This window comes from Dromiciops gliroides, chromosome 3 (assembly GCF_019393635.1).
Source record: "Dromiciops gliroides isolate mDroGli1 chromosome 3, mDroGli1.pri, whole genome shotgun sequence".
Lineage (NCBI taxonomy): Eukaryota > Metazoa > Chordata > Mammalia > Microbiotheria > Microbiotheriidae > Dromiciops > Dromiciops gliroides.
Genome location: NC_057863.1, coordinates 90,792,408 through 90,813,883, shown reverse-complemented (window position 1 = coordinate 90,813,883; position 21,476 = coordinate 90,792,408). Strand labels below are relative to the sequence as shown.

The following is a 21,476-nucleotide window of genomic DNA, read 5'->3' as shown; positions in this document are numbered from 1 at the left end:
TCCATTAAGACTAGCATGTGTGAATAGTGAGTAGTTTCCTGACTGATAGGGGCTTCCTGTGATCTCCTTTATACTTTGGAAATGTCTGGGGGCCTAGAGTCCTAGCAGGTGTGGAAAGTACAGAGTTGTTTCATGGGTGTAGAATGGAAAAATATCTTTTCACCCATGTAACTATTGTTGCCTATGATTTATGGTCTTGGAGCACTGTTAGAAATGTCTTTTTCCTAGCTTCTGGGACTTCTGGAATTGGAATCAGATTATCTCTACTGTGTTTCTTGCTGAAGACCCTTTCCAAGGAGAGGCTTGACTGTTTCCATCCTCACCCAGCTTCTGTTATAGGGTAGGAAGGAAGAGTTAGAAAAGGGATGTTAGGTATGGTTAATGACAAAAATTGGCCACCAGGTATTTTGCGTTACAATCCATGAAGAGCTGCGTTTATGTATTCATTTGTGGAAATAAAAGATGTCTGTTTACTGGAGGCCAGAGGTCAGCCAAGTGGTAGAAATCTTGGCTCGAGGAATGGGTAGAAAATTTTCTTTGTGGGAGTAGATCAGAGCTTGTAGCTCTGTAGCTCTTGTTAGCTGCAGGGAGCTCTGATTTCCTTCCTTCTCACATCACCCATCACTCCTTTCTAGCTGAGTGTGTGCAAGCGGCACCAGTGAGGAAAAGTGCCTTTGGAACTTAGAAAATGACTCAATACTTGAATAGTTACTTAAGTCATTACTTTAAATCAAATTTGATTTGAGTATTGAATCAGTTTCAGGGATTTTATTCTAGGATAGATGTGTATGCTTTTTGATAACTGAAAGAAACTATACCATACCACAGAATATAGCATTTATTAAATGTTACACACTATAGAATCGGACTGTTAGACTTGACAGAACTTAATTGGGTAATTAAATTCCTTCATTTAATGGAAAAGGAAATGGAAAACCAGAGATGGAAAATGGGTTGTTCAAGATCTCATAGCTAGAAAGTAGCAGAATTGGGGGACTTGAGCCCAGGATCTCTTAGTCGATTGTACTCATAAGCCTGATTTTTATTATTAATTTTGAAAATTAGGTGCTAGGGGGAAGTTTATTTTTTCTAAAATTTTAGATACCATCTTATACTTTTTGTTTTTTAATGTTATCAGTACTCATAGACTCTTTTTACTCCACCAGAGGGCAGTGTTCCAAGGATTATCCCAGGAAGCATTGTCAGCTTGCATTCAGTCATTACTGGGAGCTTCGGAGTCAATCTCCAAAAATAAGGTTTGACAAAAAGTGCTAGATGAAAATTTGTTGTCCTTAATGGTGTTGTGGAACATTATACATTCATGCACAGAGATAGAAGCTACAAGATTTCTGACTGCAGAATTTAGTCCTTTGTCAGACTAAGCTGCCTTTGCCCTTCGAGGAGAATGATTGGTTCATTGTGATGTTGCCTTAAAGACAGTGTAGTAACATGTATGTAACCTTGGCATGAAATACCAGGATTAGGAGACGCTCCTCAATGAGGGGGGTTAATGACTGGAATTCTCTTGGATATTGATAATGATGGTGCACATTAGAAATAACCACCTTTTCTGTTTTTTTTTTTTTTCCAAAATGTAATTAGCTGGAGCACTAATCATTTGCCCACTTTTTTTGAATGCTATAAATCCCATAGTATTGAAGCTTTTGTTATGTCTCTAGCCAATGGGGAAGTAGGACTGGAAAAGTTTTGCATTACTCTAGGCCATGACTATGGCTTTCATGGAGAAGTGGCTATTTTAGAAAGCTGAAGGAGGCATTTAAACTTTTTTAGAGTTTACTCTGGGTTTTCTTGTGGAGTTAGTTAAGGATTGTTCTCCACAATATTGGAATTGTCTTTCTTAAACACAGGGTTCCACCCAGACAATTTCTCTGCCACCCTTGCTCTTCCTTACTTCTCCTTTGTTCCTTGGGCATTTGCAGCAAGAAAGAGATGTGTGGCTGTCAATCCCAGGGTAGCCTATTCTTGCAGATGACAGTTATCTCAAGTGTATAGGGAGCTATAGGGATTCTCTTCCTTCCTTATAGTTGTGGTTTCCTTTCATGAACCCTTCCCATGCCTCAAGAGCGTCTTGTTTTACCTTAATTCCAGACCTGACATTTTCAGGGTTTCCTGTCAGCTAAGAGTAGTAGTATTGCCCTTCCCCCACAATGTTGGACGTGTTAGATCAGCCCTATTGTCTTTCTGTGTGTTCATTTCTGTCTTCATATCCTAGGGAAGTAGGGACTAAGATTTTGATAAGTGTTCCAGGAGAGGATAGAGGATAGATTTTTAGACAGTTAAAATTTAAACAATTTATATATATTTATAAAAGTTGGAAACATTTATATTTTTTCTACCCTAATTAGTAGGCTATAATTGACACTGGCTTCTCATTTGTCTCTACCACAGGCCTATTGCTAGAGGTAGAAGAAGGACCCTGTACTTTCTGTTTTACACATCTTAAGCTTATGTATATCTTTAGGCCACTCATTTCCATGTAACTCAGTTCCATGTTTCTGATTGTAAGGAGCTTATGTGGATGAGCAAACAGCCAGTTTGATAAGCATTAACTTTTTAATTTTCGTGGCAGAAATGTCATGTGCTTTTTTGATATCTCAACCTTAAAAAAGACAACTTTGTAAACATAGTTTATTATAGTCTTAAACTTAAAAAAAAAGTTCTTGTCCTTGTATATTATCTTTTGCTCATGAAATAACTCAAAATCTATTTAAGAAAGCAAATATGCCACCATTTTCTATATATTGGACCATATCAGCTTTGCAAAATATGCTTTTAAATTCCATGAGTTTCACCTTAAGAAGAATTACTTTTAAAATAGAGCAGATTTTAAAGAAATAAACTCAGCATTTCCAGTGCTGAGAACAGTGTCTGGCATGTACCAAACTTAATGAACAAATGCTTATTGCTCGATTACTTTCCTGGTTACCTGACATTGCATAAAAGAAAACGCTGGATCTTAGCTCGTTTTGTGCTGAAAGTGTTTGTGGGATGGGGGAGGAGAAATGGATAATTTTTTTTGTTAACTCTAAATCCTGGAAAGTTGAGCTAATTGCTTATAAAGGGAGGATAATAAACTCTTTCTGTTATGCTGTTTCACTAGAGATTAGCTCCCAAATTTCATATCCCTCCTTGATTACCACCAGTAGTACACCGACTCCCTTTACAGAAAAAGCAGATTACAATTATGTATCGCTGAAGGATCTGGTCTGTGCTTTGAAAGATGAAATTGAACTACAAAATTCCATGAATAGGTGAAGGAAGGGATGCTGGGAACTTCAAGAAAGCTTTTAGTTATGTGGAAAATCACACTGCCATGGATGGATAATTCAAAGTGGGGAACATACACACAGTCTTTAGCTTTAGTTCTTCTCTTTACATTTATGGAAATGTCCCTGTGTGGGAATAGATGACACTTCAAACAAAATAAAGAAAAACAAGGTGCAGAGGTTGGGAAGATATCCTGCCTTCCTAATCACATCCTGTGTTTTCAAATTCATGCCAGGGGTTGGGAGTGGTTGGAAATTACACACACATATAACATATGCCATGTCTCGCCTGCTTTTTAAGTATAAATTTAAAATAAAGCTAATGGCTCTCTTTAAATTTGTTGTTTCATGGGCAAGAAAATAATTGTCTTGTTTTTTTTTTAAGTGAGGCAATTGGGGTTAAGTGACTTGCCCAGGGTCACACAGCTAGTAAGTGTTAAGTGTCTGAGGCTGGATTTGAACTCAGGTACTCCAGACTCCAGGGCCGGTGCTTTATCCACTGCGCCACCTAACTGCCCTGTCTTGTTTTTAACAGGCTTCTTTTCCTGCTCTGTTGGATTATAGGACTTAAGCAGTGTAGATTTCAATAAGAGTGAGGGCAAGATTTTCCCAGATTATTTTCAATAAAGAATTTAGGGAGCCAGAGAGGTGCTACAAAATTACAAGATTTAGGCTAAGGCTCCAAATCTAGGAGAGAATAACATTAAAATGTTACTACCTACATGTGATCTCTGCTTTTGTACTTCTGCTTAACCTATTATACTGTGCATTTTCCCCCTTTTGATTTAGACGCAGGTCGATGGACAGCTTTTCTTAATTAAGCATCTTTTGATTCTTCGGGAACAAATTGCTCCATTCCACACTGAATTCACCATTAAGGAAATTTCCCTGGACCTTAAGAAAACTAGAGGTACTTCATTGTCCTGGCTGGCATAATTGGGCAGATTTAACCTGTCCAGATATGTCAGTTTTGGGTGTAGGTTTATTTTATGTTCATCTGCAATGTTTTCGCATGCTTACTGAATGTATTACTTGCTTGTTCTCATCTGGGCTGCAGATATTCTAAATGCTTCTTGTATGCTGTAACATCTTCTTAGAAAGAAACAACATCAGACCATTTCTGTTTAGTTGATGCCAGCATAGACAGTTGAAAAACGGGGGGAAAACTCTTGTATTGTTTTTCTACTTAATACCAAAAGATGGTTTGGCTGAATTGATCAACTGGTCAGTTCAGTGGAAATCTTTTGAGGTGGTGTGAGGCGGTGGAAAGAGCACTGGTTGAGGAGCCTGGAGAGCTAGGTCTGGTTCTGCCTCCTTGGGCAAACCCCTCAGAACTTTCTCTCTTCTGTAAAGTAGAGATGGTGATAACAGCGGTGTCACCTAACTCATAATATTGTTGTAAGGGTCCGATGAGATTTGGTATTTGAAAATGCTCTGGCAAGGATATTCCATTCTGTAGAGCTAGCCTTTTATTCCATAGCTAGCATGAGCAATGTCATTCTGTCATTATCCAGCAGTTTTTGTTGAACAGTACAGTCAAGGACTGGTTTGTGGACATAGGCTAAGGCTCTATCACAAATCTCTAATAACTTATCAGTTTAAATTTTCTTGATGCTATAATATTTATATTTTCAGCTTATTTAAGTTCTTTGGGTAGCAAGTTATTTAAGTTGCTAAGTTATTAAAGCCTTTTTATAAGCTTATCTCTATTCCTCAACAAACATTTTTTGAGCCTTTACTACATGCAAGGCACTGTGCCAGACACAAATTGATAGAGTAAGGCTCTATAAGAGACAGAATTAGGATCAAGGGAGGGGAGTAAGCATTTATAAAGCACTTGCTCAATGCCAGGGACTGTGCTCAGTGGTGTACAAATATCTTCTCATCTGTTCTTCCAAAACCCCGTGAGATAGATGCTATTATTGTCCCCACTTCACAGCTGAGGAAACTGAGACAGACAGAGGTTCAGTGACACAGTAAGTTTTTGAGGCTTAATGTGAGCTGAGGTCTCCTTGACTCCAAGTCTAGTGCTCTATCTACTGAGCCATCTAGTTGCCCTTGGGCAGAAGTACAACAGTTTGCCTCAGGAAGGAAGAAAACCAGCCCTTCTTCTGAGATGAGAAGGAAGGAGTGATATGAAAAGACACAGAGTGGACCGAAGAGACTTAAAGAAACTTAGTTGGCCGAGGCCTGAGAGCACAGGATGCGGTTTTTGCATGACTGGGAATAGCCTCCACAGCGCCCCTGATGAGGGGCTACCCTGCTTCTGCTCAGGGCGAGGCGGTGGTGCTGGGGATCCGGAATCTTAGAGGCAACATGGCCCCTCTGTGGGAAGCTCTGATTCTCCCATCAGAGAATCAGCCATTCAGTCATGCGGGCAGTGACTCTTTCATTCATCCACAATCCATTTCCTAGGCCATAGCAGAGATCTAGCAGAGAGATGCAGTGCATGTGTAAGTGTGCAATACTGTGTGACAGATGTACAGTGAGTAGGTACCATATGACAGGCCCATGAAACAGATACAGGCTGCTGCAAGAGGTCAGAGGAAAGGTGACTTGCAACTGGAAAGGTTTGGGAAGACGATTTGGGATGAGATGACCCGGGAGGTAGATGTTGGAGGATGGGATAAGATGTCAGAGGGTGAAAACTGAAAATATGAGAAGAGTCCTTTCTAGCTGTAAGGAATTGGTTATGAGTGAAGGCTTCCAAGTGGAGAACATAGAACATGTAGAGTGTCAAACTCAAATAGAAATGGATCCCTGCAGACCTCACATTGACTTGGAAAACCACAAATTTACATTATCTATGTTTCATTGTTTTTTTTTTTAATTAATTTTGCTAAATATTTCCCAGCTACATTTTAATCTGGTTCAGGCCTTTTCAAGTTTGACACTGCTGAGGGAGTAGACAGTAGCCTGAGAGTTGCATGGGTCTTTCTCTTCTTTGGAGCATAAAGTCCTTGAGAGCAGGGGCTTTGTTGTTTTTCCCTTTATATTCATAATTCATAGCATAGTTCCTCATACATAGTAGAAAGTTAAATAAATATTGAAGTTAACAGTGGCTGGCTTCCATCTTAGCAAAGTGAAGGTAGGATCATCTGATGAGAAAAGGAGAGGGAGGTTGGGGTTATATTTTAGGCATATGATTTGATCTGTTGTATAACTACATCTTTGTTATGACAAAGTGGTATTTATTAAAGGTTCTGTTATACTCCTTTTGCCCCTTAATGGCTTTACTTTCTGATAAAGTGGGTGCCCTTTGTTTCTATAGCCTAGATGAACAAGCTCACATTCATCTAATTTGCACTCACAGAAAGGAACTTCCCTCTAAACACATTCTTATCTCTGAGTTTCCCCCCTTCTCTTAAGCATACTCTATCTCCATTCACCTAAATTTGTAGCTTTGGAGGCATTTTTTACTTTGCTCTCTATCTATCACACCTTTGATATCCAATCACTTGCCAAGTTTTATTGATTCTCCCTTCATAAAATCTCTCTCTCTCCCTCTCCCTCTCCCTCTCCCTCTCCCTCTCCCTCTCCCTCTCTCCCTCTCCCTCTCCCTCTCCCTCTCCCTCTCCCTCTCCCTCTCCCTCTCCCTCTCCCTCTCCCTCTCCCTCTCCCTCTCCCTCTCCCTCTCCCTCTCCCTCTCCCTCTCCCTCTCCCTCTCCCTCTCCCTCTCCCTCTCCCTCTCCCTCTCCCTCTCCCTCTCCCTCTCCCTCTCCCTCTCCCTCTCCCTCTCCCTCTCCCCTCTCCCCTCTCCCTCTCCCTCTCCCTCTCCCCCTCTCCCTCTCCCTCTCCCCCTCTCCCTCTCCCTCTCCCTCTCCCCCTCTCCCTCTCCCTCTCCCTCTCCCTCTCCCTCTCCCTCTCCCTCTCCCTCTCCCTCTCCCTCTCCCTCTCTCCCTCCCTCTCTCCCTCTCCCTCTCTCCCTCTCCCTCTCTCCCTCTCCCTCTCCCTCTCCCTCTCCCTCTCCCTCTCCCTCTCCCTCTCCCTCTCCCTCTCTCCCTCCCTCTCTCCCTCTCCCTCTCCCTCTCCCTCTCCCTCTCCCTCTCCCTCTCTCTCCCCCTCCCCTTCCCCCCCTCTTTCTCTCACTCTCTCCACGTGGTCATCCACCACTCTAGTTCAGGCCTTCATCACATCTTTCTAGATCATTGCAACAGCCTCTTAATCAAACTCTTGGTTTCCAGTCTTTCTCATCTCCAGTCCCTCCTCCATGCAGCTACCAAAGTAATCTTCCTAAAGTACAACTCTGACCGTGTCTTAAAGCATCTCTCTGTCTTCATTGGCCTCTATTGCTATAGGATATAACACAAACTCATTAGCTCGTCATTTAAAGCCCTTCTTAATCTGGTTTCTGTCGGCTTTTCTGTTGATTGCACATTATATCCCTTCATGCACTTGGTGTTTTCTTGGTGTTCTTCATGCAGTCTCTCTCACCTAACTGAATGCACTCCTTCCTCACTTCTGCCTTTTGTAATCAGAAACCTCTCCTTAGACCTTAAGTTGCTAGTGCTCTCTCTCCAAACTCAAGTGTCTCTGTGTTGAATCACCTCATTACCTCAGAATTATAGGGCAGAGACTTTAAATTTTGTCTCTGGATCTCCAACATCTAGAATAGTACCTTAAACATAATAGGTACTTAACAGTTTGTTGGGTTGGATTCACTTTACTATTATGATTATACAGATTTCTGTCAAATAGCCGGATTTCACACTGCAGCCAACCCATTGATCATCTTAGATAATAACATTATTTTTTTTGAGTGTTAGATATTTTAGCAATGCTGTTACCATGAAGGATTTAATTGATGGGATTGCGAAGTATAGGATTAACATTTGTACTGTTTTAATCAATCTTCCATTCTTTCTAGCCTGTAAATTGTTGCTATTTGTTTCTTATTCTTTGCATGACAAATTATTAACTTTAATTAACACTGAGGTATAATAAATATTAATATTCCTGAATTTTGTCAGAATTTGGCTTGGAGCATATTTTTCACAAAATTTATACACTCAGAGCACAAGTTGATATGAGTTTATTTACTGTAGAAAGAATTCTTTTAGGTAAATAAAAGCTATAAAAAGGAGAAAATTGAACCAAAGTTGCTACTTACTAATGTTTTGTTCTGAGTGTTTTCTGCAACAGAGAGAGATTCTCTTTCATTAAGAGAAGTGTCAAAGACACAGTGGTGTTGTGTGCCTGAAAAACCACAGTTTGAAACTTTGCTAAGCTAAAAAATAGTCTTTTCTTTCTGTCACTTTCTGTGCTGCTTGCTATCTTATCTTTTAAGCCTTTGACTTCTCATAACTAACTCTTACAGCTTATTGCATTTGAACATCAATGAGACCTTTAGTACTTTGAGTAGATTCTAGTTAGGCTGGAGGTTAAGGGTTAAATATGTCCTTATGGTGTTTTTCCCTGGCTGACATACAATTTTATTCTCTTCAATTTCAAATGAATAAATTTTTGTGCCAGCCAGAGTCTGTAGCTGTGAAGCTGGGTAAGTAGTTTTTTCTTTATCAGTTTAAAAAAACCAATTCTTGCTCTATAGATTAATTCCTCTAAAGGTCATAATATGGCAGCTGTATAGTTGAGGTATCATTAATGCGGTTTTTAATCAGATACTCAGTATTCCATTTTCTTCATTTAGGAATTATCGAATTGCAATTGGTAGTTATTTTATAATTCTGACGTTTAAAGAATACACAATCATTATTCATGTCTGTGTCATCCCTATCCTTGTAGTAGAGTTGGTTAAATTGAACTTGGCTTTTTTTCCCTCGTGGTTGGTGTTAAGGAGTAGTATTTGTTGTCCATTGAAATGGCAAAAGTGTGCTAGCTAAAACTTACATGTTCATAGCATGGGTACTTTTGTTTCACAGATGCAGCATTTAAAATCCTGAACCCAATGACCGTTCCAAGATTTTTTAGGCTGAATAGCAACAATGCCTTAATAGAGTTCTTGTTGGAGGTGAGGAGTCTTTATTTTGAGGGGGGAAACAACATTCATTTTAATGTATGTGATTTCTAGGCACATAAAAATAGAAGGAAATTGTTGTCTTCTTTTTAAGGGTACTCCTGAGATAAGAGAACACTATCTTGACTCTAAAAAAGATGTAGACCGACATCTGAAGTCAGCTTGTGAGCAGTTTATTCAGCAGCAGACCAAGCTGTTTATAGAGCAGCTGGAGGAATTCATGTCAAAGGTATAAATGTTGCTGCATTTTTGTCATTGAAAAATAATCTTCAATCTCCCTCATATCTCTTTTTATTTGATGATCCTTTTGTGACACCTTTAGCTGTCAAAGATCATGAACCACAAGCTTTTGATGTCTCCAGCTTGTAGTTCTCTCAGCATAATATTATTGAAGTATTTTGTCTCAAAGAGTGGGATATTACAGAATTTTGATGGAAAGTCTACAGGTATTAATTAGCTGTGCTAATTACAATCACTTTCATGGTTATGTATGCAATTATTATCCATGTTGTGGTTTTGGATCCATTATTGGAGTCATTCCCTCTGACTGTGGACTTTTTTCATGAGGATCTGTTCAGGGAGCTGGAGAAGAGAAGACTTAGGAAGGACAGGGTAACTGTCCTCAAGTATTTGAAGGGCTGTCACAGGGAAAAGGGATTAGATTTGTTCTGCTCAGCTTCAGAGGACCAGAGTAAGAGCTTTAAGTGCAAGATCATATTTAAGATCCATGTAAAGAAAAACTTCTTCGTTGTTAAAGCCACCAGAATGTGGAATGGGTTGCCTTGGAAGGTTGTGCATTTCCTGTCACTGGAAGGAGGTCTTCAGATGGAAGCTGGACAGTCACTTGTCAGGGATGTTGTAGAGTAGATTCCCGTGTAATTTGACTTTCGAAGTCCCTTCTCACTGAAATTGCAGGGTAAAGTGATTTGGAGCAGGATTTCAGCTTTTCCCCTGAGGATCGAGCTTCTTATAACTTTTAATGGGGTGGTGGTTTGCAAGTTCTATACATTGAAGACTCACAAAATTGGATTGGAAGGGAATTCAGAAGTCATATAGTCTAATCCATATCTGACTAGAAATTCTCTGTACCGTATCCTCGATAAAGCGATGATCCAGTTTCTGTTAGAGCCTTTTGCCTGAGTCAGCCCATCTCATCCCACTTTGGGACATTGCTAGACACTGTCACTCTTCCTTTCCATTTGGCTTGGATAATTGAGATAGAAGACTTTATACCAAGACACAAATATTCTATATACTAATAACTATAGTAACACATTAAGTGTATGTATTTAAACTAGACTTCATATTTAGAATTAACATATGAGCTACTGTTGATCAGTACACTGTTAGATCATAGCTGTTTTGATACTTTTCTATGTAATCAGTTGGTTTGTTTTTTAAAATCTCATTTGGGATTTTTGATCACATCAAAAAAGTATTTTTAAAAATCTAGGTATTAACTTCTATTCAGCAAACATTTATTAAAGAATTATTACATGCATAGTAGATATGGTTGTCTTGAGGATCAGATGAAAGAATATTTCAGAAGTGCTTTATAAACCTTGCAGTGCCGTATAAATGCAGTGTATTATACATAGAACTGTACTTAGTTAATTTGGGGATAATGGAAGAAGTCAGACATGGTCTTGCTGCCAAAGAATTTTTAGTCTAATTGGAGAGCCAAGACATTAACACATGAAGCAACTAAAGAACAGATGCATCGTATAAAACTGTGGGTGACTGCATGTGACTGTTGCCATATTCACCCAACTTCTAGGGAGCCTTCAGTTTAAAAAAAAAAGCCATTAGCTTGATAACAGAAGTGTCCAAGGAGTAACAATCAAAGAATTTGCTGATCTCTGGTGGTGCTTTACCAGTTAGTTGGTTTCAACAAACATTTTGATTTTGGGTAACCAAATTAGAGGTATTCCTTTGTATAGCAGATGAAGAGTTTCCAACTATATTGTTTTGTGTCACTTTTGATGATAAAGTAGTATCAGAAGCATTTAAAACTCTGATGTAGGAAATACAATTTTCACTGGAGTTATTTTCATACTGAGTCAGCATAGAACCACATCGGGCACATTTTTTGCAGTCCATCTATGTTAATCCTGACTGGTAGCCAGTGTTATTGATTAGCATTCCATAGTTTTAGGGTTAGGTTTAATTTTGGCCTGATAAAGAAAAAAACCCTTTAGGTGTCTTATGGAGTAAGATGACACTTCTGAAATGAGTATTTGTTGATATTATTGAAACCCAAGATTCAAGGATGATGTTCTATAGCATTTTAGAAATGAACAGGGGGTGCAGCTAGGTGGTGTAGTGGATAAAGCACCAGCCCTGGATTCAGGAGGACCTGAGTTCAAATCTGGCTTCAGACACTTGACACTTACTAGCTGTGTGACCCTGGGCAAGTCACTTAACCCTCATTGCCCCACCCCCCCAAAAAATTAAAAAAAAAAAAAAGAAATGAACAGATTTAAAAGTGTGAATTCATTGATTCATTTAGTTGAGAAAGAGGCCTTAGCATCAACCGAATGAAGCTACAGCCATTATAGCTATTTGGGAAGGCTCTGGATACCTGAAAATGTTAGTGTAAAATAGAGTTGTACATGTAGGGAATCTTTAATTCAGTTCTGTGCTATTACAACTTACTTCTCCCTAGATCACACTGCACCTCAGCTGAACCTCAGCCGTGCTTACTTCCCTCAGTGCTATTCTAATCCTCCCTCACCGACTGTAGGTTGGAGTTATGAAAACATGGAGCCGTGGTTTCTCCCAACATTTGGACTCTTTTTCATTTGACTTTACCTATCTTCTGCTGCCTTGGCCCCAGACTATTTTCTCCTTGCCCTCTCCCCTAACCACTCTTATAATATCATATTCATTGTGTTCTTACTAAGAATACTTAGTAGTATAGTTTTTATTACAAAGTGTCATTGCTATATTGTGCTGAGTTTAACTGTGTGCATTAAAATTTTTTTTGCGGGGGGGGGGGGGCAGCTAGGTGGCACAGTAGATACAACACCGGCCCTGAATTCAGGAGGACCTGATTTCAAATCCAGACTCAGACACTTGACACTTACTAGCTGTGTGACCTTGAGCAAGTCACTTAACCCTCATTGCCCTGCCCCCCCCATTTTTTTTTTTTGCTATTGGCCAATAAACAACTTTGCTTAATAAAAGATAGTTATGTTATATAACTCATCACCAGAGTTTGTGTGACATTTCTTTGTATTTTTTTCCTGCAAATTTTATTTCTACATGACAAATGTTAAAGTAATGCACTACAGAGAAAAATAATGAAAGATTTAAAATCAGCTTTCACATTTTCCTGACAGCTAGAGCATTTGTTTTTAGAAATCAACAAAGCTATCCATCTTTCAAAGGACTTCCCATAAATGTGAACTGAAAAGCTTTTTTTATTTGCAAAAATGAAAGGCTTGTGTCTCTTCTGACACGATTGATATTTTAAAAGAACTGTGCTTTACTTTTGCTATGAATGATTACAAAAGAAATAGAGTTCTGAGCTAGGTTTTGGTAAGTAAAAGAAGCACATTTCATCACTTATTTGAGTGTGCATTAAAAAATGTCAGATGAGGAGCAGCTAGGTGGCGCAGTGGATAGAGCACCGGCCCTGGAGTCAGGAGGACCTGAGTTCAAATCCGGCCTCAGACACTCAACACTTACTAGCTGTGTGACCCTGGGCAAGTCACTTAACCCCAATTGCCCAGCAAAAAAAGAAAAAAGTCAGATGATGCTGGACATAAGTATCCTTAGCATATGTCTTCATCTTGTCACCTTAAGTTCAAATTGATTTTCCTTTAAGTAGGAGCTTTTAGTATGAACCACCATAGTTTAATGCATAGAGTATGGTACTTAGAGACTAGAGACATAGTGTGTGTTTAGAAATCTTTGGTGTTGGGGCAGCTAAGTGGTGCAGTGGATAAAACACTGGGACTGGATTCAGGAAGACCTGAGTTCAAATCCGGCCTCAGACATTTGTCACTACCTGTGTGACCCTGGGCAAGTCACTTAACCCTAATTGCCCTGCCCCTCCCCCCCCAAAAAAAAGAAGAAGAAGAAAAGAAATCTTTGGTGTGAATCTTTGTCCTTCCATTCACTATCATTTGGCAGGTACACTTTTCATTTCACAGATGGAAAACCTAATGCTTATTATTCAGTATTACATAGTAACCCACTTGATTGAAGAAGAGAACTTCTGCCTTAGCCATTGTTCTTTATTTTATTTAATGAATACTCTTGCTGGTTCTTCTTGGAAAAACCAGAAAAGAAATAGCAGAGATTATTTATTATAGTTTTGGAATTTTCCCCCACTCTGACTCCCAGGAAGTCTGTGTACTTATTGGCTAATTATGATACACTCAAATCTCTTGAAAACAGACTTCAAGAAGTGTCCAACATTTTATTGTTATACAGAAATTTTATTGTATTTTATAGCTTGAAATAAACAAACCATAAGGTAAGGTTGGGATATTTCTGTCCCAGTCACTGGACTTGCAACCTAGTTGTCATCCTGGATTTTTCACTTTTACCCTCCTCATATCTAGTTTGTTGCCAAAAGCTCTCTCCTCTATCTTCCTAACATCTCTTGTTAGCCTCCCTCTTCTCTGTTTTGACAATGACATTATCCTGGTTCAGGTCCCCATTACCTCACTCCTGAACTGCTGGTTGGTCTCCCTGCCTCAAGTCTTTACCCCCTCCAGTCTGTCTTCCACACAACTTTCAAATTTATCTTTTTAAAGCCCAAGCCTAACCATGTCACCTAGTCTGTCAACTCCATTGATTCCATATTGTTTCTAGGATCAGATAGAAAAACCTCTTTTTGGCTTCTAAAACTCTTCATTCCTAACCCTCCAGTATTCTTATTATGCCTTAATTCCCCCTAAATACTCTTTAATCCAGTGACACTGATCTTTTGGCTCTTTCTGGAATGCCACGCTCCCATCCATTGACTAAGCATCGTTTTCACTGGTTGCTCTCCGTACCAGAATTCTTTCTCTTCATTTCCACTTCCTCGCTTCCTGGGCTTCCTTCAGGTTCCTACTCAAGTCCCCTTTTCTGAAAGAAGCCTTTCCCCATCCTCCTTAATCTTAGTTCCTTCCTTCTGAGATTACCTGTAATTTTTCCTGTGGGTATTTTGTTTGTACCTAGTTATTTGCATGTTGTCTCCTCATTGGACTCAAAGGAGAGCTCACAGAGACTGTTTTTTGGCTTTCTTTGTGTTCCCAGTGCTTGGCACAGTAAGGTGCCTTACAATAGGAGCTGAATAAATACTTGTTGACTTGATGTTGACTTACAGTGAAACATCACTAATTTAGGCCTCTTGTAGGAAAGGGCAGCATGAATTACTGAAGTGTTTGAAGTGGTTGGATTAAAAAAAAAAATCTGAGTCACCAAGGTAAGGTAGAATTTCCTTTTGTCAGAGCGACTTTGTAGATAGAATAATCTAGTATTGACCAACATTGATTTTCAATCCAACAACTAACATAACCAGTCTTTAATGATACTTATTTCCAATTAGGTTTAATACTCTGAAATTTTGTTTATTTGCTTAATAATCTCTCTTTTCTTAAGTAAATTCCACCTTGTTCCAGATGACAGATTTTGAATGAGTACACTATGAATCAGTGACATGTTTTTACAAAAATATTTTTCCTAGTAAAAATACTTGTTAAAAGCACTTGAGTTGTAAACAGTCTTCCCTCATACAGTCAAATAGAAGATGCAACCAACAGGTAAAAACTACAGATGAAGAACCATCTTTCTCCACAAGTGCTTTTTTATAACTGATTTTTGGCAAGCTTTTTAGTTGACTCTTTGGGATCATGGCAGTGGTTCTCAGGCAATTAGTGGTTCAGGTTAAGCTTTATTTGTGCCTGTTATCTAAAGCTTATATATAGTTTGTTTTTAAGCATAGTGCTTCCCCAGTAGTCAAGCATATTTTCTTTGCTTACTTTCTCTGTGCTATTAAAGAAAAATTTTATTTGTCAGCATATATTGGCTTGGCCCAATAAAAGTTTTCACAAATAAATGTTCATGCTTATTTAATTTATACCTCTGGCTGGGGCTAATCAAGTACTCTTTTTTTTTAGGCTGCTCAAATGTCTTGTGGCTTGCTAGGGAAATTGTTTCCATGTGGAAGAAGAAAAATATATCCTTGAAGCATTCAGAGCATCCCCACTGCTTCTGGCTTCTTGGGATGAAGCTTTCCTAATGACAGAGAGTGCTGGCTCTCCTCTTTAGTCTGTTGTTCTTTTTATGGCTCTGTTTGACTTTGTTTTGGTCTTTCCTGAATTGTTTATGAGAGTAATACTAATTCAGATCAATTCCTCCAGGACAGATATTTGTTACTGTAAAATAACACCATCTAAGAACTGTGTATTTAAAATAATCCCCCCCCCAAAAAAAAAATCACAGAAGAAGTTTTGCTAAGGATTTTATTAGTTCTAAAGGAATAGAAAACAAGATATCATTTTTTAGAGCTGCATATTTGTTTCTTGTTATATTTTAATGGTGTTGTCAAAGTGTTATCTATCCTTTGAGAACAATACTGGTTTAATTGGTTGTCAGTGAAATAAAAACTTTCTTCTTTTTGTCTCCTTCACTAGGTTTCAGCATTAAAAACAATGGCCAATCAGGGAGGTCCCAAGTATACTCTCTCTCAGCAGCCTTGGGCACAACCAGGTATTCAGATTTTACCACTTGGGTTTTCTTTTGAGTCTGTGGGTTAATTTGCATTTATATAGCACTGGGTCTATGCATATAGTTTTCCTGCCTTTCTCTAAGGTACTACTATATGAAATACTATATTTCTGATTGAGTTTCCTCCAATGCAGGTTAGTTGAGAAAAGTCTTTTAATGTCAACAAGCATCCCAAAGAATAAAGAACAAAAACTTCCCTACAAAAATACAATAAAGATGAAAAGCAGTTTGGGTGAAAACTTTTTTTTACAGTCTGTTGGACTGTTTTACAGTAATTTAAATACTATGTCCCAAGCCAGTTTGCCTAATGATCAATTCACATAACCTTAGTAGGGTTTTCACATAATTTTAAATTATTGGCTTTTTTTTTAGTTGTAGCCCCAACTAAACATTGTTGCATTGTTTTGGAGATATTTTAAATATTTGACATGCTTTTGATCACTTTAGTGGTTTTTAAAAAAAATAATGCCTTTAAGGGCATTTCCACATGAATTACATGCTTTAGATAGAAAGCATTTATTAGATTTCCAGTATTTAATGTAAGGCTAGATCGTTTTTAAACCTTTTTTTTTTTAAAAAGCATCTTTGCTACTTTTTTATTCTAGTTTTAAAATGTATTGATTGAGAGGCAGCCATAGACTTGGAATCAAGACCTTTGCAAATAGCTTTTCCTTCATTATCCCTTATGGGGATATAATATTGCTGACATTAGCTACTTCATAGAGTTGCTGTAAGGGAAGTGGTTTTGTTTTTTTTAAAACAGTAACACAGTACAAATGCAAGCAATAATTGTCATTGACAAATTAGGATATTTGTTAGTGTTTGTTCTCAACTTGTGAGGTGCCATCCTTTAGACAGTAAAAATGAAAATATAAGTGTTGGACAATGTGGAAGCATATTAAAAGCTTACTTTTTCTCCCCCCATGATATTGAAATCCTATAACCTCAAGAACTATTTATTAAGCATTGTTATAATGCAAAGCAGGCTGTAGTCCCTGTATTCATGGAGCTTACAGTAAGATAAAAAAAGGAACATAGGTAACTGTGATACACAAGATAAAATAGACATGGTGGGTAGTTGCATACCAAAGTGCTGTGTGGGGCCCAAGGTGAAATGTTGTTTTCAAGGGGCTACAAGGAAAGATTCCTAGGGGAAGTTGCATTTGAACAAATGGGCTTTAAGTGAGAAGGAGGGATTTTTTAAAAATTAAAAGCATTTATTTTTTATATGTAGGAATTCATCGATGGGAGGTTGCAAAGGTAAATTTTAGATGTAGGAAATAGGATGAACAGAGACACAGGAACAGCAGAGTATGTGTTCAAAGGGGAAGGGGCAGAATGGACAGATTTTGCTAATGTGTAGAATGTATGGTAGGGAATAGTATGTAATAAGGCTGGAAGGGCAGGCTGGATCGAGATTACGGAAGGGCTTGTTGTTGTTTGTCCTTTGATCTCGAAGAGGACCATGATGTCATGACTTGCAATAAATTGGATTTAAATGAGGGAGGGCTGTACCTCACTCTCTCCTCCCGAGCCATCTGGGTCCAGTGGCAAAATATATATCAGGACAACTGGAGATGGCCCTGGATGTTTAAGGCAATTAAGGTTGTGAGTTGCCCAGGGTCACAGAGCTAGTAAGTGTCTGAGGTAAGATTTGAACTCAGGTCCTCCCAATTTCAGGGTCAGTGCCTCTCTATGCACTGCATCACCTACCTGACCCTATGGAAGGGCTTGGATGCCAAGCAGAGGAGCTCTCACTATACTGGGTAGGCAATAGAGAAACATTGAAAAATAGGTTAGTAGATGTCTGACATGAGATCTCCATCTAATGAAGATGATTTTGGCCTTGACATTAAGGATGGATTAAAGGAGTTAGGCAGTTGAGGTGTGAAGATTGCTAAGAGACTGTCATCGTAGTCCAGGTGGGGAATGAATGGAGGGGAGAAGTAGAGAGGAGAGAGGCTGCAAGCAGGAGAGATGTTGAAGTAGAGTAAATAAGAATTGTGTAATCAGATTTTTAGAGAGGTTGTCATTGAGACTATTGGAAGGACTTGAGCAAAAGGGCAGGGGATTGAGGAGAGTAGAAAACTGAAGCGCTTGTTAAAGTCGTTGAGAAAGTTGGGAATGGTCTATGGAAGTTGGTAGATGTCAGGGGAAAAAAGGTAGGGAGAGGATGGTATAAATCAAATGGGTTTCAAAAGAGGAAATGTTATGGAGAGGGATGGTAATAGAAGAGTGGTTTAGAAGGGACAGTGAGGAATAAAAAGTCTGCCCATCTCTCCTCCTGCTCCTGTGAGTGGTGAAGAGTCAGGGGCTGAATGACTTACCAGCAGAGAGAGTTGCAAGGGATGTGGTATCTTCAGGGGAGAATTTCATTGAGAAAGAATGAGGAGATATCATAGAGTTTTAGAGTTGGAAGAGACCTTAGTGCTCCCCGAGGCCAAACTGTGCATGAAAAAGAATCTCCCAGAAGTTGTGTTTGAGCTTTTAGGGGAAATTTGAGAACAGAGTAGTCCCATGGGACCTGGTGAAATGGCCCTAGAGATAGAAATAGGTTGGAATGGACCCGTAGAGGAGGAAGATTAATGAAAATGGGCTGTGGGTTTGGGAGGAAGCATTATGGACGTGCTGCTTGGAACTGTTGTGTCTAGACTGACTAACTGGGATTGGGGGCAGCAGAAGGGAAATGGATTGGTATGGAATGGTCTGCACCTAGACAAGACAGTCGAATTCTTGTGAAGTTCATCTACTCAAGAGTTTGACATAGAAGTCTTGACTTCTCCAGCCTCTAAAAAGGAGGGAATAGAGTTTGGTTGGGGTTTTTTTTTGACTGGGGTGGAGAAAACAGCAATGAATCACAAGATTCATATACAACATCAGTACCCTGTTTTCAGATCATTTTAATTAAAATATTTAAGTGCCTTGCACGTAGGCTTACATGAGCTTAATAAGTGTTTGTTGACTTGATTACCATGTACAAGGCCTTATGTTAGGTGTTTGGGATACAAAAGGAAAAGAAATAGGTCTCTCTGCTCTTACAATTTACATATTACTTATGGACCCTTGAATGTAGGTAATCATAAATATTTGCCAATTGGGTTTCAGCCACAGTCTTCTTTGGACATGGTGTTGTATTTCAATATTTCTTTCCTTGGTGTCTGTTGACCGATGCCTTTGTTCCATGCACACCTCATTCAGGTTTTGCTCTTTTTTGAATGTAGCAGTATACCAGCAGAGGTGGGGATGGCTAGCAGGTACCAGTTGTTGTAAACCACAGCGCCACCCTTTGTGCTATATTTTTGCATTTCCCTAAAATGGTTTATCGTAGCAGTTTCACCTTTCATGTTCAGAAAATACAAGGTGTCAAACCAGGTGATGGTTTCTACACTCTTTCCTCCAAATAAGCCATGACAGATTTTACTTCTGGTAAGGTCTGGCTGTTCAAGAGGGGGATGAGAGCAAGAAGAAGAGGAAAAATCTCAGCTTGCTCATCCCAAGGCTCACCTTCCCACCGGACATTGAGAAATGAAAGGAGAATTCTTAATGCAAGGGTGTGACTGGAAACTCAGTTCTAACAGCTTGGGTGTTTGCAGCTTTGACGTTGGTTGTCATTGTTGATGTGCAGTGGGTTCCACCTCCCTTACCTTCCTCAGAGAATGCAAAAATAGGTCCCTGTGGCTCTTATATGTTAAGAGCAGATCCAATAGGAGGATTGCCTTCTTTATTTTTCTATCTGTGGATGGTGACTATGGTTGCTCATAAAAATATGGTCAGTCATAAAAGTGCTAGCCATCAACCAGCATAATCTTCCAAAATCTGCAGGGTGCAGAACAAAAGGATGTGGTTATGTTGAGCTCCAGAATTGGATCCAAGGGATACTCTTGTGTTGCCAATAGGTTTTTAGTCTTCCAGAATGCCTTGGGGGGTGACTGAGGGTAATAAGCCCAACCTATTGTATTATGGGAACTGTTGTTGTCCATTTCATATTGGATATATTAGAGAAATGATGGAACAGCTCACCCAGCTTAGGCAGAAGATAGATGCAGTAGATATGTATCTTGTCACAGAATCACAAGTTATTGCAGTTAGATTTTTGCCTTTCCCTAAGCAGATTGCTTAGGTACTTCATTGCTTTCTTTCAGACCCAGCTCATAGCCCCTGCTTCCTCTTGCTCTGCCTTTAAAATTATAGTGTTTTTCACAAGCACAATAAATTATTTTTTCTGCCTCTTAGTATTGAACGTGTTTGCATTATACAAATGCCTGTCAGGGAGAGGTATGGGCTTTCCATTTTTTTATAGTCAAACTGCAGTGGTTGAATGCCAATCCTCAATGTTCTCTTGGGGACCACTAATAGAATTCTTGGGTATATTTGTTCAGGTTCTAGGACTGTGTGGGGATTAAGCTCTTTGGGCAAATTGTTGTGACCCACTACTACCCACCATGTTTTTCTCCATTTCCTTTTGGAAATCCCCAATTTCATTTCTTCATTGACTAGTATGCAGTGATTCAGCCACACAATATCACTGTTAAAATGTTGGTGTTAAAAGGTGGGCCTTTATTTCAAAAAGAAACTTGGGGTTATTTCCTTTCTTTATTAAAAAGAACCGGGGGGCAGCTAGATGGTGCAGTGGATAGAGCACCGGCCCTGGAGTCAGGAGTACTTGAGTACTCAGACATTTAACACTTACTAGCTGTGTGACCCTGGGCAAGTCACTTAACCCCAATTGCCTCATTAAAAAAAAAAAAGAACCGGGCAATTTCCAAACAAAACAACCCATCCTGTTCTCCTTGATCTGTTCAATTCCAAGCCCAACTAACTATACCATTTTTAGAGTCTGTAGATTGTTCATCTAACTGCATAGCATAATCTGGACTTTTTCTGCCCACTTGGTTTTTTCTATGTGGTTAGTTAGATTCTTTTGAGTGATTATGGATCTCATTTATGAGTCTGAAGAGTTACAGGGTTTGATGATCTAAATACAATGTAATTTACAAACAGGAGCCTCTAGATGATCTTACCATTGGAAAGGAATCTCTCTGTGCCTTGATTGATATTACTGACCAGAGGACCATCAAACAAAGTTAACTATGTTATACATCTTTCAAGGAATCCAGTATATTTTTTACTTATACCTGGGAGATGTCTTGTTGAGGAGGAGCCTTTAAGATTATGGTTTATTCTTCTGAATCATATGGTTTTTTAGAGTCAAGCTATAAGCAAGATAGGATTTTGTGTTTTCTGTACCTTTTAGTCAGTTGTGTAACTATAAAGATAAGATTTATTCTAGAACATTGTTGGGGATCGCCTGTGTTCCCATCTGAGTTTTACATCAAGGGTGCATATACAGATTATTTTAATTAAAATTTTCTATAGATAGGAAAGTAGGCACATGGATTGATAGGTATTGCTGTTCTCTTGTCACTTTTTTAGTTGATAATATTAAAGTCTGAGTTGTTTCCCCCCATGCCTTTGGCATAATTAATTAT

The 21,476-nt window shown here is 39.0% G+C and overlaps 1 protein-coding gene across 1 annotated transcript in view; it reads left to right on the top strand.

Annotated features, from left to right (window-relative positions):
• COG3 (component of oligomeric golgi complex 3) overlaps nucleotides 1-21,476 on the top strand; it is a 68,447-nt gene that overhangs the window by 36,289 nt on the left and 10,682 nt on the right. Inside the window, exons 16-20 of the mRNA XM_043995546.1 lie at nucleotides 1,167-1,256; nucleotides 4,077-4,197; nucleotides 9,167-9,255; nucleotides 9,356-9,490; nucleotides 15,894-15,969. Of these exons, the coding sequence (XP_043851481.1) occupies nucleotides 1,167-1,256; nucleotides 4,077-4,197; nucleotides 9,167-9,255; nucleotides 9,356-9,490; nucleotides 15,894-15,969 (511 nt within the window). The remainder of the gene's footprint in view (nucleotides 1-1,166; nucleotides 1,257-4,076; nucleotides 4,198-9,166; nucleotides 9,256-9,355; nucleotides 9,491-15,893; nucleotides 15,970-21,476) is intronic.